Raw genomic sequence first — 17,690 nt, 5'->3', positions numbered from 1 at the left:
ACACTCTTTTCAGCAGGACTAGCCAAAGAGTGACCCCGCAGGCCAAATGCAGGTCACTGTGTTCTACAGCCAGGGCATTGGTGTCCTTATCTTCGATATAGAGGTATGACTCACAGAGATGTAGGCCCTAGCATGCCATGATCTCCTTGATCCAGCTGAAAGGCCACTTTGTGAAAGGCAATTGCTATCTGCTCTCGATTATGCTAATTAAAGCCCCAGCCCTGCAATCGGATCCACACAGTTGACGTTTGCACTTGTGTGAGGCCCCATGGATTTCCTTGGGGTTCTGTGTAGGTGCATAGTTCTGCCTGTGTGAATCCAACAGCAGGAGTGGGGCCTAAATATTGTTCTTGGCAATGGCCAGTGTGACCCTCCAAAGTTTGGGTGTCCCTGCTTTACTGCCTACTTAAGACCAAATCCTGCTCATAGACTGCAGTGGAGTTACTCCAGCTTCCCAGCTGTGTAACTGAAAGCAGAATTTGGCCAATAGTGTCTAAAAAGTCTAATTTGTACATGTTTAGGTATAAGTATGCGATCCAAATAATGAAATAGTCATGCAAAAATGCTTTACAATTTGTGTAAGTTAATTAAGTATTTCAGCAAATTGCACAGGTGAAGTTAATGAATTTTTACTGAGGGTTACATATTTTTTAAGGTGAAGGTCAAATTCAGTCTTATCATGTATTAATTTAAGTTGTATCTTTGAAAGAAATATTTGTTTGCGAGGAGTCGCCAGTTTGACTACATATGGCTACTTCACACTGTAGAATTCAAAACATTGTCTGTCATCAGCAGGGGTCTAACAGATTTAACTTCCAAAATTCTTAGTTATACAGTAGTTGTTCCAGAGCTAGCTTAAATACTGGCATTATATGTCTTGCGCTTCCAGCCACGTTGGGAATTGAGTCATGTTTCTATATATTAGATGTACATATATAGGTATAATTATTTAGCAAGTTGATATCATTCCGAGATGAAATGCCAGCATCACTCAAATGTAATTAGACTTATTTTTCTGGTTCATTTAGATTGGAAGATTGGTTATTGGCCAGAATGGCATCTTATCCACACCTGCTGTTTCATGTATTATCCGAAAGATCAAAGCAGCTGGCGGAATTATTCTAACAGCTAGTCACAGTCCTGGAGGACCTGGAGGAGAATTTGGAGTCAAGTTTAATGTTTCCAATGGAGGTAGGAGTTTTTATAACACATTACATCACTGTATCTCAGAAAGGTAGAAATACCTTGTGTGATGGGGCAAGGCCAGATGGCTATAGAAAAGTAGTGAGAGATAGATCTATTAGCTCCAGGCTAAACAAATCCCTAGTACCAGGATAAGTGAAATGGCAGCTGCTCCAGGTCAATTAAGACACCTGGGGCCAATTAAGAACTTTCCAGAAGGCAGGGAGAAGGCTAGGTTGATTGGGACACCTGAAGCCAATCGGGCTGGCTGAAACTAGTTAAAAGCCTCCTAGTTAGTCAGGTGGGTATGCATGTCAGTAGCTGTGGGAGGAAGTTGCGCTGTTGGAGAGGCTGAGTAGTACACACCATATCAGGCACAAGGAAGGAGGCCCTGAGGTAAAGGTGAAGTGGAGTTTGAGGAAGTGAGGGCTGCTATGGGGGAAGTAGCCCAGGGAATTGTACATGTTTCAAAAAGGTCAGTTACCATAGCTGATATTATTAGGGTCCCTGGGCTGGAGCCCGGAGTAGAGGGTGGGTCCGGGCTCCCCCCCCCCCCCCGCCACCTTTGTCCCCTGATTAATCACCGAGACTGGGAGACAACAGAGACTGTGCAAGGAAGGATAACTTCTCCTCACCTCCCTCACTGGCTTATGATGAAAATGGCTCAGTAGACTGTGACCCTTGTCTCTAGAGAGAGAAGGGTTACATGCAGGGTCACAGTGAGCCTCTGAGGCTAGCGAAATCCACCAGGAAACGCGGGACCCACGGAGGCAAGGACAGAGCTTTGATAAGGATAGCCAGATTGTTATAACTATTTGTTTTCCTGTTATATGGATTTTTCAGTGTTAGTAGAATGCTAAATAGTTTTCAATATTAGGAGAGGTTTTGTGTATATATATATTTTTATATGAAAAAAAATATGTCCTGAACCTACACCTCTCAGTTAATTCAGCTCCCTCTGAAGTCAATACGTGTTCTATGTACAGAAGGGCTGCTGGATTTGTCATCCTGTTTTTTAGACTGTACTTAGTCTGTCAGTGGATGTATGATAGGCCTGCCAAATTCATGGCTATGAAAAATGCGTCACGGACCGTGAAATCTGGTATCCCCCGTGAAATCTGTATAATATATGGTAAAAGCACACAAAAGACCGAATTTCACAGGGGAGACCAGTGTTTCTCAAATTGGGGGTCCTGACCCAAAAGGGAGTTGCAAGGTGTCTCAAGGTTATTTTAGGAGGGTTGCAATATTGCTACCATTACTGCTGTGCTGCCTTCGGAGCTGGGCAGCTTGAGAGCAGCAGCTGTTGGTCTGGCGCCCCACTCTGAAGGCAGTGCCCTGCCAGCAGCAGAGCAGAAGTAAGGGTGGCAATACCATACCATGCCACCCTTACTTCTGCGCTGCTGCCTTCAGAGCTGGGCATCCGGAAAGTAGCAGCTGTTGACTGAGGGCCCAGATCTGCAGGCAGCAGCGCGGAAGTAAGGGTGGCAATACTATACCATGCTATCCTTACCTCTGTGCTGCCTCTGGTAGTGGTTCTGCTTTCAGAGCTGGGCTCCTGGCCAGCAGCCGTCGCTCTCCAGTTGCCCAGCTCTGAAGGCAGCGCTGCCACCAGCAGCAGCGCGGAAGTAAGGGTAGCAGTATCGCAACCTTCCTGCAATAATCTTGTGACCCTGCCCCACAACTCCTTTTTGGGTCAGGACCCCTACAATTACAACACCATGAAATGTCAGATTTAAAAAACTTAAATCATGAAATTTATGATTTTTAAATCCTATGACCGTGAAATTGACCAAAATGGACCATGAATTTGGTAGGGCCCTAGTGATAGGGTGTACCAAGTCTACTCTGCCCCCTGCTGGAGGATTTGTCACCCTGGTACCCCTCCTGCTTAGAAAAGCCATTCCGTCTCAGGTACCAACAAGACTGGGTCCTAGAAGGGCTGGGAGGAAGACACAGCCAATCAGGAACCACCAGTTGAAATTAAGAAGGCTTGCCTGCATTACCAAAGGGGAAGTAGTGGGTGAAGCTGAGGTAGGAGAGGAAAATCTCAGACCTAACACAAAGCCCCAGGCCTGGGTCTGGGCCACGGCCTAACCATCAGACTGCATCTTCACTTAAGTGGTGCAACAGACTGGGTATTTTGTTTTGAAGTTTAAAGGGCCAGGTGGCCAATTCTTTGAGTTTAACTTTAATTTCTTTTTAGAAGAGTACTGAAAACGTGCAGCCTGAGACACCTTGCTCCAGGCGAGCTATCACTCACTTTATGGAACTTAACATTATGGAGTCCTATTCTACTCACATTTCCATCATACATATCTTGGCATTTGCTTTAAGGTTGGGAGTTTCAAAAGCACCTAAGGGACTGTGCCCTTGTCTTCCTGTATGGGAACAAACTATATTGGTATAAGTACATTTAAACTAGTATAACGTCACCCACACAAAGGGTTGTACTGCTTTAAATACACTGGTACAGTTAAAGTGATATAATTTGTGTGTAGACAAGAGATGAGACTTTAGCTAGTACTGTCAGTCTAGTCCCTCATTTTCTTAAGCATGGACATTCACCTGTAAAGATCATATTATTACTTTGTTTTATGCTTCCATAATACATCATAACAATGATTAATAATACTTTGTACTTTATAGTGCTTTTTCATCTGAAAATCTCCTATCCTTTACAAAAGTGAATGTTGTTATTAGAACTGGGCAAAATTTTCAACTGAAATTTGTTGGCAAAAAATGCAGATTCGGTGACACTGAAGTGATTCATGAATTTCTGTTTGTGTCGAAAGAAAGAGGGAAATTCTGAAAAAGTCAATATTTTGTTTCAACATTTGCAAACATTAGCATTTTGACTTTTCAATTTGAAACAACTTCTTGTTTAGAAATGTCCTTCAGTTTTATTATAAAACCCCCACAACTTTTAAAAATGCTCAAGATCAAAATGAAATGTTTGTGTCAGTTAGAATGAAACATTTAATTTGACCTGAAAGAAATTTATTATTTATTTATTTTTGAACTGCCAGCAAGCTAAAATATCAGTTTGTTTACCCAGCTTTATTTATTATCTTCATGTTCAAGGTGGGGAAACTTAGGGCTTTTCTACGCACATCAGTTGCATCACACTAAAAGTGTGATGTAAAACCAGTTCAACTTTGTGCATAGCCCATGTCTGAATCCCAGAGAGGTTAAGTGGCTTGCCTAACATCAGACATCAAGTCAGTGGGAGCGTCAGGACTAAAGCACAAAAGTCCCATGCCTTAACCACTGGGCACACTGTCTCAGCAAACTTAAATCCTCTCCCCCGAGAATCTGCTTGACAGATGCGTAACAGTTGGAGTTTTTTTCTTTTGCCTGCTTTGGTATTTTAAGCAAAATCCATATAGTTTATTAAGCTTTAAAAATAAAACTTTCCTCAAGAACAGATGAGACAGACCAATTATTCTCATTAGTCAACAAGGGCATAATAAAAAGTAATAGGCTTAAGTTGCAGCTGGGAAAATATAGGTTAAGTATTAAGAAAAACTTTCTAACTATGAGAACAGTTAGGCAGTAGAGCAAGCTGCCAGGGGAGGCTGTGGTATCACTTTAGCTGGAAATATTATCACTAGACACCCATCTATCAAGAGTGATTTAGGACTAATGAAATCTGTCCTGACTCTCCGGAGGGGTTGGAATGAAATGAGCAGAGGTCTCTTCCTAGCTAAATGATTGTATTATAACAAGAAGTTAAGCAATCATTGTCTGTATTGCTACCACAATCCCTTGTAGAATATTGTGCATTACACTTACCTTATGTGGCATGATTGATACCCTAATTTGTATGGCAAAGCTGCACTGAATTCAACAACATTACTGGGAATGGTGTGCAATTAGAAGTAAAAGAGGTGTATGAAGGTGCTGAAGCAATGTCTTTAAGGGAGCAGAAAGAGTCATTTTTCAGAGCAGAACTATGCTTTAATATTATAGATTCATAGATTTTAAGACCATAAGTGACCATTGTGATAATAAAAACTGACCTGTATAAAAAAACAACAGAACCTCACCTAGCAATTTCTGCATTAAGCCCATGACTTCTGTTTGAGCTATAGTATATCTTTTTAAAATATACCTAGTTTTAAAAACTAGCAAATCAGTTAATATACAATTGCGATGTGAATTATATTCTTTGATTAACATGTTTACTCCAGATCAATTTGTATGTTAACAAATTAAGGAATTTTGAATTTCTAACACAGATGTGTGGTGTTGAACAGTCAGAGATGTTCTGCAGGTAAATGTTACTATAAAACTGGTGAACCAAATGCATTTTTTTAAATTTAGGCCAAAGGGCAATAAAGTTATTTAAAACTCTCAGATATTTGAGCTTCATACATGTGTCAAAATTGAACTGGGTTGGACAGAAGAAGTACATTGCACTCTGCTATCCTGGACCTGAATTTACTTTTGACTTTTTAAGCACATCTTTGCAGCATTTGCAAAAATGGATAAGCAATTCATGAAATACCAGTTTTATTTCAACACGCACATTGAGATTTACTGAAGAGTATCCATGAGTGGCAGATTTCTTTAGCAATACATCCAAATGATCATGGCTCCCCCCCCCCGAAAATGATTTATTTGTATGATGTTTTTTATTAGTAAAAAAAAATCAGAAAAATATATTCTGGTTTCAGTGTTCTATTTCTTACAGAAACGTATTAACTCTGTGTTTTGCTTTAAGTGGGAAAAAAATCTGTATTTTACTCCAGCCATTTTTTCTGGGCTTATTTATTTTGAGCACATCAGAGCGGTTTGCAGTCGATTACAATAGAGAACAGATTCTTTTTGTATTTGGAAAGTGAGCCATTGTCAGATAAAAGCTTCTTAATGTTTGTCTTCCAGGACCTGCCCCAGATACTGTTTCAGACAAAATCTATCAGATCAGCAAAACCCTTGAAGAATATGCCATTTGCCCCGATCTCAGAGTTGACTTATCTCGGCTGGGAAGACAAGAATTTGATCTGGAGAACAAATTCAAACCTTTCCGGGGTACCAATCTGTCTTTTTATCCAAGTTGTATGCTAAATCCATAGATTCTGTTTATAAAAAGAGTTGCCACAGAATGACAATAATGTAAGTATTTAAACAGTGCTTAGATTATTCTTCACAGTGCCTTAAAAACATTAATCCTCACAACACCCTGCAGAATAGGTAAGTAAATCTCATCTCTATTTTTACAGATGGGGAAATTGAGGCAAAGAGTCCTGTGGCACCTTATAGACTAACAGACGTATTGGAGCATGAGCTTTTTGCCACTTTTACAGATCCAGACTAACATGGCTACCCCTCTGAAGCTTGAGGCTAAGAGTTGGTGTATTAAAGCCCCTGTCCAGCAAAACACTGAAGCACATGCTTAACTTTAAGTGTGAGCATCCATTCTATTATGGTCAAACACATGCGTAAAGCAATTTGCTAGATAGGCCCCAATTCAACAATTCTAAGTGCCAGAGGGACACTCTTATAGCCCCAGCTAGAGGAGGTGGTTCAGCACCACATGAGATCAGGTCTAAGTGTACTAGTTAATATCTAAGGCATTGATTCGGCACATGCTTAACTTTAAGCATGAGAGTAATCCTAATGGCCAAGTTGGATAGGATGTCCTGTTGTTAAACTGTTCTGTAAGTTATGAAGGAATGAGACATTTGGCTTGTATATGGGATACCTGTACAGTTCGGCCTGATGTGTTAAATAAGTCCCATTCCCTAGATGGGTCTTGGTGTGTCACATACAGCAGCATTTCCCAGTGGGTCATGGGAATGTTTTAGGTGAGCTGCAGGCCTAGTGCACTGGGAAGGCCCCCGGTGTGGGTGTGTTTCAGGGCAAGCCCGCTGGCACACACACTGCAACAGCAGGTCTTGTCCCCTGGGGCTGCAGTCTGGGGCTGGGGCTGCAGTCTGGACATGGCTGCTTGGCGCACAGCATCGCAGTGCCAGTGGTGCCAATTCAGATATTTCTTGGGGGAAAGGGGAGCAAATTTTCAGATTGGAATTTAAATATGCAATAAAAAACAACTTGATGGACAATTTTTGAGTACTTCTACATAGTACTTCAAACCAGTTAGCTTCCCATTGAAAAACCACAGAGCATTAGAAACTACAGAGGAGCGCCACAAGCCCCTGTGCTCACCCCTTTCTGGGACCCCCCTTTCTATACCCTTCCCAGAGCCTCATCTCCCTTACCCTCCTCCCAGCTGGCTTCAGGCTTTCTTGAGGGAAGGAATTTTAGGGTCTTCCTCTCTGCCCCACAGCCAGGCCTGCTCCCCCGTGACCCAGGGACCTCTTGGTACTAATGGGCAGAGGGCACAGTGGTGCATAAGTGTTACTGGGATCCCCGGGGTCTGGGTATCTACATACTAATTCAACAAAGAGTGTCACAAAGTCTCTACTGAAAGCCTGTGTCACATTGATCATCATAATCATTAGAAAATATGTATGCAGGGATAATATGTAAGGAGTTATGGATATATACTGAAAGTTATGTTCTTAAGGTCAGTGACTTGGGGCTGGTCACCAAAAGGTGATTAGTCAAGTTTTCTTTCAGGAAAGAGAAGTCTGTCTGTCTGGCAATTAGTAAACTGCATACTATATGGTTCACAGTGGACGCCCATATGCAGTTTGAGCTAAATGCTAATGAGGGGATTGTGAAATCTTCCAGAGAGGGAGTTTACAGAAAGAAATAAACCGGCAGGAGGGCTCTGTAGTGAAAAATATGGATTTTTGGACTATAACTGTAGGTACCACGGCTCACTCTGCATCCTTCACTGAGGGGACAGGCAGGGCTTGTTTTATGGATGGAGGATCACAGCTGGTCTAGCTGTTTGATGCTGGGAGAGAGACTTTGAGTGAGCTAACCTTTATGAGATAGGGAAATGTCTTGCTAGTTAAGTTTAGCTCTCAAAAGCATGTGTGATTTTATTTTATATGTAACCATTTGTTTCCATTAATTCTACTTTCTTTGTCTTAAATCTCTGTTCTTTGTTAAATAAACTTCTTGTTTTTACTATAAACATATCAGAGTGCTGTGTGATCAACGGAGGCATAATCTAAGGTGTAACTGGTGCATAATCTAAGGTGTAACTGGTAAGAGAGGGTGTATTGTTCCCTTTGGAGCTGATCTGGGAATGCTGTGAGTGGTCCAGTGGATCAGGGGTGGGCACTCCAGGGGGATGCTTTGAGGACGCAGGGATTGGTGTGTGCCTATTGCTAACCTGTACAGAGGCCAAGGCAGTGCTTGTGTTACCAGAGGCTAGTGCTGTTGGGAATAGACTCACAACAGGCACAGACAAGGCTTCCTCACCCTAAGGGGAGGTGCTAGGGTGTCACAACCCTGGGTACCCCCGGGGAAGCATCAGAGTGGCATAGTTGGCAGGATCTACACTCTGTTTGCTAGTTAGCTAAGGATCATGCTCCAGGCACTTTATATACCAAATAATACAGATACTGAGAGATTCACTCTTGCGGAGGTTGCAAACAAATAAAGAAAAAGGTTATGGTTTCTTATTTTCAATTTGTTTATTTTGGGCAAAGGAAACAGCACAAAAGAAGGACAACCCCCCTTCTGCCATACAGCCAGTTCTGCTCCCCACCCTTCCTCCTCATCTCCGGGAGGGAGTTGCTATTGTAACAGGCAGTAGTGCATGGACAGGGCATCTTTTCCCCAGTGGTGCCAGCACAGGCTCCGTCTTCCCCCCAGCCCCATGCTGCAGCTCCCTACCTTCCCCACCCCTCCATCACTTGCCACTGCAGAGTGAATGCAGGGCAGGCTTGATTTCAAATGCGCCCCTCCTCTGCACTGGGCTGGGATTAGGTTTGTGGTGCCAGGGCAGAGGGTGCTGCCTTCGGGTGGTTGGTGCCCCCTTGGCAGAGTGAGGAGAAAGAGCAGGATGCTGGCTTATAATTCCCCCTCCCACCCCCCCAAGTTTGGACCTTAGGAAGTCAGATAAAAAGACAAATTTCAGTTGGTGGGTTGCCTTTTTCTTGGTGTCGCTCTTCTCTAGGATGATCAATACCTTCACAGCTTTAAGACCAGTCCTGTTTAGTTTGATCCATTTTTATTTGTTGATGCCAATGGAAAAAGTTGGCAAAATATATTTTGAATGTAAAACAAAGTTTTTATTTCTAAGTATTGTATTTTATTGAAATACATTCACAGTAATACAGACCCTTAATTCATTCTGGTCCTGCAGTTCTTAAGCAGGCAAAGCTCCATTGATTTACACGGGAGTTGAGGCCTTATCCAAACCCCATTGAAATCAATGGGAGTCTTTCAATTGACTTAAGTAGAATTTGGATCAAGCTTTTGATTCCAAGGTGTTGCATGATCTGGTCTTGTTTAGTGTGTAAATAGATTGTTTAGGTGTCTTTGGAGAGAGGTTAGTGCTCAGTTTGTCCATCTGTCTATGTGATCAACTCTAGTAATTTCTTCTGTCTCCCCAGTTGAAATAGTGGATTCAGTGGATATCTACCTCAATCTGCTTCGAACTATCTTTGACTTTAACATGATCAGAAGCTTGCTGACTGGACCCAATCAGCTTAAGATAAGAATTGATGCCATGAACGGAGGTAGGACCATGAGTCTCTGTGGCAAGAAAAGTTAAAACATACCCAATACTGTAAACTATTTCAGGGTATTTTATTATGATGTAGTGCTAGTATCCGCAAAAAGAAAGGGAGGACTTGTGGCACCTTAGAGACTAACAAATTTATTTGCGCATAAGCTTTCGTGAGCTACAGCTCACTTCATCGGATGCATGCGCTGCTGTAGCTCACGAAAGCTTATGCTCAAATAAATTTTTTTAGTCTCTAAGGTGCCACAAGTCCTCCTTTTCTTTTTGAGGATTTGGTTGATCACTGTAGCAAAAACAGCTTGTGAAATAAAGGTATCACAGTGCATATTAAAAAAGAGAGAACTTATTAAAGGAATGTGCTCTCTTGATAGTAATTGTTCATTACAGTCTATATATAGCATATTTGTTCAGAAATTATAATGTGGTTTATAAATCATTGCATATTGTGTTTAAAATTACAAGATATGGACCTTTTATGTAATTGAAGGCTGTGAATAAGAAAGATATACTGTGTGTGTGGAGAGAGAGACTTTTTCATCTTTAGGTGACTAACTCAAATCTGTTGCAGGATTTTAGTGAATTCATTGCCGTCTGAATTTTTATGGGTTCTTTATGCACAGTTATAATAAACATTATGAACATACCATTACAATTTACATTAATTTGTACTCATTGGTCGTCTCAACAGAGGCAGAAGGCTGGATATGGCGACTGAACAACCTTCTTCAGGTGAAGGTGCAGGAAAGTTTACACTGATGTTGTTCAGTAGATATCGAAAACCTTGGGATTCATTTATGATTCCTTTAATGAGCATTAAGCTTAAAAGATTGTTCTCTCTTTATTTAGAAGAGAATGGTGGAGAGGAACAGTTTGACAGGTGGCTGTGCATCACGATCACTAGCTAATAAATGCAGTTTGTATTTTTAACAGCTCCATTTTCATTTAAAATTTTTTTCTGGGATTTGATGGTAGGGGATTTGGCATTAATATTTAATAATACTCGAGATTTTTTCAATACAAATTCTGTGGCTGAGGAATGGAGTTAGTAAAATTTTAGTTACTGGTTTAGATGGTCAAACTGTGCATAATGAAAGTGCATCAACACTAGGAAAAGGTGGCTTTTTATCACATTAGCTAGGATGTGATGACTAACGTGGTAAAATAATGTGGACAAGGCAATTATAATTTTAATGTGTGTTATCAGCTCAAGGTAAACACTCCCAATGTGTTTGTTCCCTTAATATTTACCTTGCGTTGATAACACATGTTAAAACTACAACTGCTTTGTCCAGGATTTTACCATGAGTTTGTTACTATGCATTAGCTAACACTATTTTTTCCTAGTGAAGACAAGGCCGAAGTATGTATGATAACTGTGTGTGGTTGACCAACATAGGGGATAAGAGCCTACTACTGTTACCAGCTAACAGAGTTACTCAGTAGCAAAAGCATGGATGTCTACTATCTGAGCTAACAGAGTTCCCACTGATAACCCTAGAGGGAGGAGGGGGAATTACACTGTGTTCAGTGAAATATTTGTTTTTCTGTCAGTTGGTATGACAGAGATGTGTGTGCAATGCGAATGCACTAGTTAAGTCTTCTATTAAGTTTCCATGTTGCTGTGAATATTGGAATTTGAAGTGTGTATGCTCTTGAAAATCGATTGCAAATTCTTTTTGTAGTTATGGGACCCTATGTAAGGAAAGTCCTGTGTGATGAATTAGGAGCTCCTGCAAATTCTGCAATAAACTGTATTCCTCTGGAGGATTTTGGTGGGCAACTTCCTGACCCAAACTTAACATACGCAACTACCCTGCTGGAGGCTATGAAAGGAGGAGAATATGGATTTGGAGCTGCTTTTGATGCTGATGGAGTAAGTATTACAGCCAATCTGGGTTTTGGATCAAGGATGTCATCTTTGCTAGTGCATCTGTTAGACATTGAAGCATAATAGGCCCAATTTTGAGGATGCAGTTATTTGCATGCACAGATGATAGCAGTTGTTCCCACAAATCACGTCCAAATGATATCATTTGTGACCTCAGTTGATTGCCCCTGCAAATTTGTAGGTCAGGCTGAGGGGACACTAAATATTTGGCCCAATTTGTCTTAGTGTTTGCATAACTTCACAGATAGTCTCCCTCATTTACATATGCTGAATTTTTTCTATCTTAGTAACTGGCAACTGAATGAAGTTAATTTTGGCTGAGATTCTAAAATTCCTTTTGTGCTTCAGCTAAGTGAATTTTCTGCACTTAAGACAGGCACTGAATCACAAGCTCTGTGTTTGTTTTTGTTTTTTAAATCTTGTGTTCTTGCTACCAGCAATATAAACAGCAAAGTATTATAGCAATAACTTGGTGTCCTCTCAAGACAGGTGTATATGTGGTGAGAGAGAGGTGGGGAGGAAAAGGACAAAGAGGCTATTGAGGTACAAAAGCTATATACTGTTGTCAATATTCAGTTGATACAAATTAACTGCCTGTCTCTGGCTTGTCCATATCATCAGCAAAAAGATTATCTTACACTAGGGTAGCCACAAGCCCACCAAAATGCCATGTAGGAGACTGGAAACAGGGAGCATCTTGGAATTTTCATTCATTGGGCTGGAAGGAGATGTGGTTTGATAGGGAGATGATAAGCTTGCAGTGATGAGGTACTCCACCTGATTTCTCTCTGACATTTTCTCTTTCTTGTCTCTTCAGGACCGCTATATGATCCTAGGTCAAAATGGTTTCTTTGTGAACCCTTCTGATTCACTGGCAATTATTGCCGCCAATCTTTCTTGCATTCCATATTTCCGTCAGATGGGTGTTCGAGGGTTCGGTAGAAGCATGCCTACCAGCACAGCACTGGACAGGTAAGGGAGCAAGTTTTATTTTTATCACCATGGTCTTGACATTAGTTGTGACTTCTTAAATCTTTGATATTGTTGCCCCTTTTCAAGGCAAGCAGCTAGTCAAATTTTGGAGCCCTGGGGTTTTCCAGTTGGAAGTAGAAATTGATGGAGTCTGGTATTCTCTTTGATGCCATCTTGTTCATTTACAAGAAATGTGCAAAATTCTGCTTCTCTGAACGTGGGAGGAACTAATAACAAAAGGAGCAGTATTTTAGTTTATAGCCCCAAGTCTCTTTAGCCAACACACCTTGTCCAAAAACACTCTCTCCAGCTTTTCCCAGGGTCACTTTGTGCTCCTAGGTTACTGCTTGTCTTTTGTGCTTTTTAGCCTCTGCCTCTCTATCTGTTCTTGTCTGCTCTCAGTTTTCGTGTGTTCTCTCTCCCCCACCTACCCACACACCTGCTCTCAATACTAAGTGGAACCCGATGCCCACAAGGTGCTACTTTCTGGGCAAACTCTATTAGACCTTGTTTTAGGTGTGCCCACTTAACTGTCTCTTATAACTATCTTAAATGAAGGGCATCAGTTTGAATGAGGATTTAACACAACCCATAACAAATTTCACCAAGCTCATGTGGCAGCCTACAAAACTGTGAAATCTTGCGATCGGGCTTTCTAAAATTTTTGACAACTTTTGATTGAGGTTTTTAGGGTGAACTTATTGGTAAATAATTGCTTAACTGGATAAACCAATGCACCTTTTTTTGCATTATGCATGTTCCCTGTGGCCAGTCATCCCTGCTTTTGGTCAGTATCCATGAATTGAGGATCTTTACAAGTTTTCAGTTTGAATAAACAACTAAACCATAACTGAATTACACAATCTCCTGCCTCTGCAAAACTGGATTGGGAATTAGTCTGTTCTTGGATATCTCCAGATATTCTTGATACCGCCTGCTTCTGGTTAGACTGGAAATACGGTGATACCCAGAAACTTTGTGGTATTTTGGTGCTTCCATTTCCAAAAGGAAATCAAAAGTATGTAAAAATGAAAACGTATTTTAAGTTATAAAACCTTCACATATCTCAAAATTTTGCTTCAACTTTCAAGTAGCTTGGTTAAAATAATAGTCTAGTTTGCCCATCCTTCATTAGGACGGAAACAGCTCAAAACCTGAGGCAAAGCAGACAGGCAGGAAACAGGAAATAACCATTTGACTTCTTTCTGGATCAACAAGCATTTACCAGTAATTCCTGACCATAATTACTTTAGTCCATTTCCTAATAAATATTGGTTTAAGGCTAAACCTGACAGTCCTACTTATAATATTTATAAAAGTTAGAGAGCGAGAGAAAGATGAAGGCCTAATGCAACACTAAGTGAACATTTAAAAAGATTATATATAATCAGTTGTGATATAGCATTTATTATTCCAACCAGCTGGAATCTGAACAGGTGGTGTCCAAGCATATATTATCCTAGGACTGATAAATAAGTGGCTGTCTATACCAAATGGTGTCTAGTCGGGAAACAGTGGTTTTAAAAATGAAATATTAATAGCATGAAAAGATTAATGGCAATCCAAAAACCAAGGATAGTAATACAGTGTGGTCCCTACTCATGGGACTTTTGAAACTGACAACGGCTTTTAAAGTTGACAGTTCACATGCCCTTGATGGTTGATGGATTTTTCAAAGAAGTTTTCCCTACTGTACATAAATGTTGAGCCTTTAAGGAAATTACGCAGTATTTTCAGGTTTCCCCCTCTCCGGCCCCAAACACACACTCCGTGTAGGTCTCTGAAAATTCCCCTTGGTAAAGTGGAATCTATCTTTTTCATGAGATACCATGGTTTCATTAAAAGGAAATAGAGAAGAGTCATGTTGGACCTACAGTTCGGGATTTCTAGGACATTTTAAACACATTTGCCCCCCCTCCCGCCCCCCCCGGCTCCGCGTGCATGTAGTAGCTAAATGTATTAGAGGCTATGAACGTACTGAAGTCCACCTCAGCAACACTCTCAGCAGTTGACGTAGATTCTTGACCATGTTTACTTGATCTGTTGGTTTCCAGATGGTCTCAAGTGAGTTACTGCTTAATTTGTTTCAACATTACCAGTGTTATTTTTATGGGGCTAAGGCTTATTTTAAAAAATAGAACAGAGTGGTTGATAATGATGGAAGTTAGTTAAAGATGTACATATTTTCCCAGCCATTCCTACAAATGTTTATTAACATTAGGTCTAGTTACTGCATACGTGGTGCATGTGATTTTTGTTTCTTGTTTGTTTGCTTTTGCTTTAGGGTTGTTTTTGTTTTCCTTGAAGATTGAAAGACTACAAGTGCTAGAAGCTGGAGTCCTCTAGTTCTCCACTTTCCATTGTGGCTTAAGAAAGTCTAAATTGCTTGATTTCTCTTACTGACTTGCTAGAGCTCTGAGATCCAGTGGTTCAAGTGCGTTGTCCTGATTAATATGTGTGATATTTTTTTTTAAAGGGCTACTTTACTGAGTGCACATGTTGAAACCGTTTCTCTAGGACTCCAAGCTAGACTTTAAAGTTGAACTGAGGTTTAATAATAAATGGTCATTACTTTATCTACTGCAAATCACTTTTTCCATGTGTGTGCTAAGTACGTGCATTGGAACACTGCAAGCAATATCACAAATGCCTTTTCCAAAGAAGAGTTCCCTTAATGAATGGCCAAGCCATCACTGATTCCAAGTTTTACAGTGAAACTTGCCTTAAATGACCACCCAAGTTACAGCAAAAATTGGTTGTATAGAAGAGGCAATCTTTACAATGTTTTAGAAAACTTGTATCTGAAATCTTTGTGCATACTCTGAAGTGGTTTTTAAGACTGGGGTTACTTAGGGAAGTGGTATTTTATGTAGATTTCACTGTGAGCCAGATTCTAATTTCATTTACAACCGTGTACGTTAGGAAAAATTCTGTTGAAGTCAATGGAATTATACCAATGTAAAATGGGTGGAAGAAAGTAGAGAATCAAGCCCTATATGTTTACAGCATGTTTACTTCCATTGTTGTGGGTTAAATGGCTAACTTGAAAGAAAAACTATAGAAACTCACCTATTGTGTAGCCTATGCATGATCATAGAACTGGGAAAGGTGTTGCCTTTTTGAAGGCAAAGTGCATTCCCTGTACAGTCACAAAAGAGAACCTAAAAATCAAATTTGTGCAGTTCTACATGGGAGTAGGGAAAAATATGGTATTTAATATTAATCTTTATTATCTTAGTATGTAAATAGAGAAGAAATTGCCATTCTTAATAAATTAATATTTAAAAGATGTAACTTTTTGTCTATTGTGGGAGATAGACTGTGCAGAATGAACAAACATATCTTTTGTTGGTCCTTTTTATGCCTTTCTGGTGGGCTGGCCTGCCATACTCAGGGGAGAACTCTGATAGAACCATGTTTCGTATTCACTCATAAAACTGTTTGTGAGCTCATGCACGGGAAAGGAAACCAGGAGTAATTAAAGTGTATACCATGAACATTAGTGCTGGCAGAAGATGAGGAAATGATCTCATGCCTGTCCTTAGAAGATGACAACTGTGTCATATGCTGTTAGTTACTATAAGAAATATGAATTGTTAAGGCTTAAGAGTAAAAGCTCCAAGATGGCCTTGTAGGTCTTGGTTAAAATAGGCTTCCACGTCTCTCCTGACACCTCCTTGATCCAGCAAGATCAGAATTCAGTGTCCACAAAGCGAATCTTGCATTTGTAATTAACATACACTTTTCATCTATATTGTTTGGGAGCAGAGGTTCACCACAAAGAATCCTCTGTGCTAAAAATGTGATAGCATAATACATTTTCTGTGAATATTCATCCTATCCCTATAATCAAAATGATGACTAAAACCAGAGCATAACACATGTATTCCCTTATATTCTGCACTGTGACTGTAATTATATATTCATTATCCTACCATAATAAACAAAAGACAGAACTGCAGCACCTCTTAAAATGATAGTCTCTCTCCACCAGTTTTTACAGGATGGGAAGAGAGAAAGGTCTGGGTCTTGGAAATGTTATGCAGAACTGGATATGCATGTCAAGAGAGAATGTGGAGTCAAAAAGATGATAGCCAGGGTCTGTAGCTGGGTCTGGTCGAAGCAGCAAAAGCAGCAGTGGGGAGAGTGTCAAGGTAAAAAAGAGAAGTTAGGAATAAGGGCCTGATTTTACTTCCACTGAAGTTTGTGGCAAAGCTCCCAGTGACTTCAGTGGAATCAGATCCTAAGAAAGGGACTTTCTAAACTGGTCCATGCTACAAAAAAAAGTGTGGATTTTGTTGAGGGGATGAAAGACAATTTGGGCTAATTCTTTTTTCATCCTAAATGGTTTGCCTATCTATATTAATAAGTAATATCTCTTCTTCCTGGTATCAACTAGAATGATTAGGTATAAAATAAAAAGAAAAGGAGTACTTGTGGCACTTTAGAGACTAACCAATTTATTTGAGCATAAGCTTTCGTGAGCTACAGCTCACTTCATCGGAATAATGAAGTAACAAAATGCTTGTTACATTGGCCAAGGAAAAGCACCAGGAGGCCTTGTAGCGCTACCCAGTTGCACTGAGGATGTGTATGTGTGAATATATGCCTTCAGTTGGCCAACCATCTCTACTGTCCAGTTTATGGGAGGGGCGGAGCCATGGTGCTGTCTCCTCAGAGAGAGAGAGGATCAACTCAGTAGTACCCCTACATGTCTAGAACATGGGGACTGTGATTCTTGACAGCTCTTATGGAGGCAATGCTAACGTGTGATGGTGGGCAGTCCATAGTTCCTCTCTGTAATCACGGCTGTCCTTATGGTGCAGCCACATGAAGACCAGCCACAGTTTAGTGTAAATAATTACCTTTGAACCATTCCTTTTATTTTATAAAGACCCCTTATGGTATGTGAAACATTCCAAAGGATTTAGAAAGTTAGATGCAGCCATGTCAATGTGTTCTCTTCTGTATGTGGAGCTGTGTTTAATAGTTTTTCACTGTGTATTATTAAACTTAAACAGAAGGAAGCGGTAATCC

General features: G+C 40.5%; 1 protein-coding gene across 1 annotated transcript in view; it reads left to right on the top strand.

Moving 5' to 3' along the window:
* Positions 1-17,690, top strand: part of PGM5 (phosphoglucomutase 5) — a 107,593-nt gene that overhangs the window by 15,123 nt on the left and 74,780 nt on the right. The window contains exons 2-6 of the mRNA XM_077817610.1: positions 1,029-1,191; positions 6,070-6,216; positions 9,663-9,788; positions 11,476-11,666; positions 12,499-12,653. Of these exons, the coding sequence (XP_077673736.1) occupies positions 1,029-1,191; positions 6,070-6,216; positions 9,663-9,788; positions 11,476-11,666; positions 12,499-12,653 (782 nt within the window). The remainder of the gene's footprint in view (positions 1-1,028; positions 1,192-6,069; positions 6,217-9,662; positions 9,789-11,475; positions 11,667-12,498; positions 12,654-17,690) is intronic.

Source organism: Eretmochelys imbricata, chromosome 5 (genome assembly GCF_965152235.1).
Source record: "Eretmochelys imbricata isolate rEreImb1 chromosome 5, rEreImb1.hap1, whole genome shotgun sequence".
NCBI lineage: Eukaryota > Metazoa > Chordata > Testudines > Cheloniidae > Eretmochelys > Eretmochelys imbricata.
The sequence above is the reverse complement of the archived record's forward strand: the minus strand, read 5'-3'. Positions and strand labels throughout refer to the sequence as shown.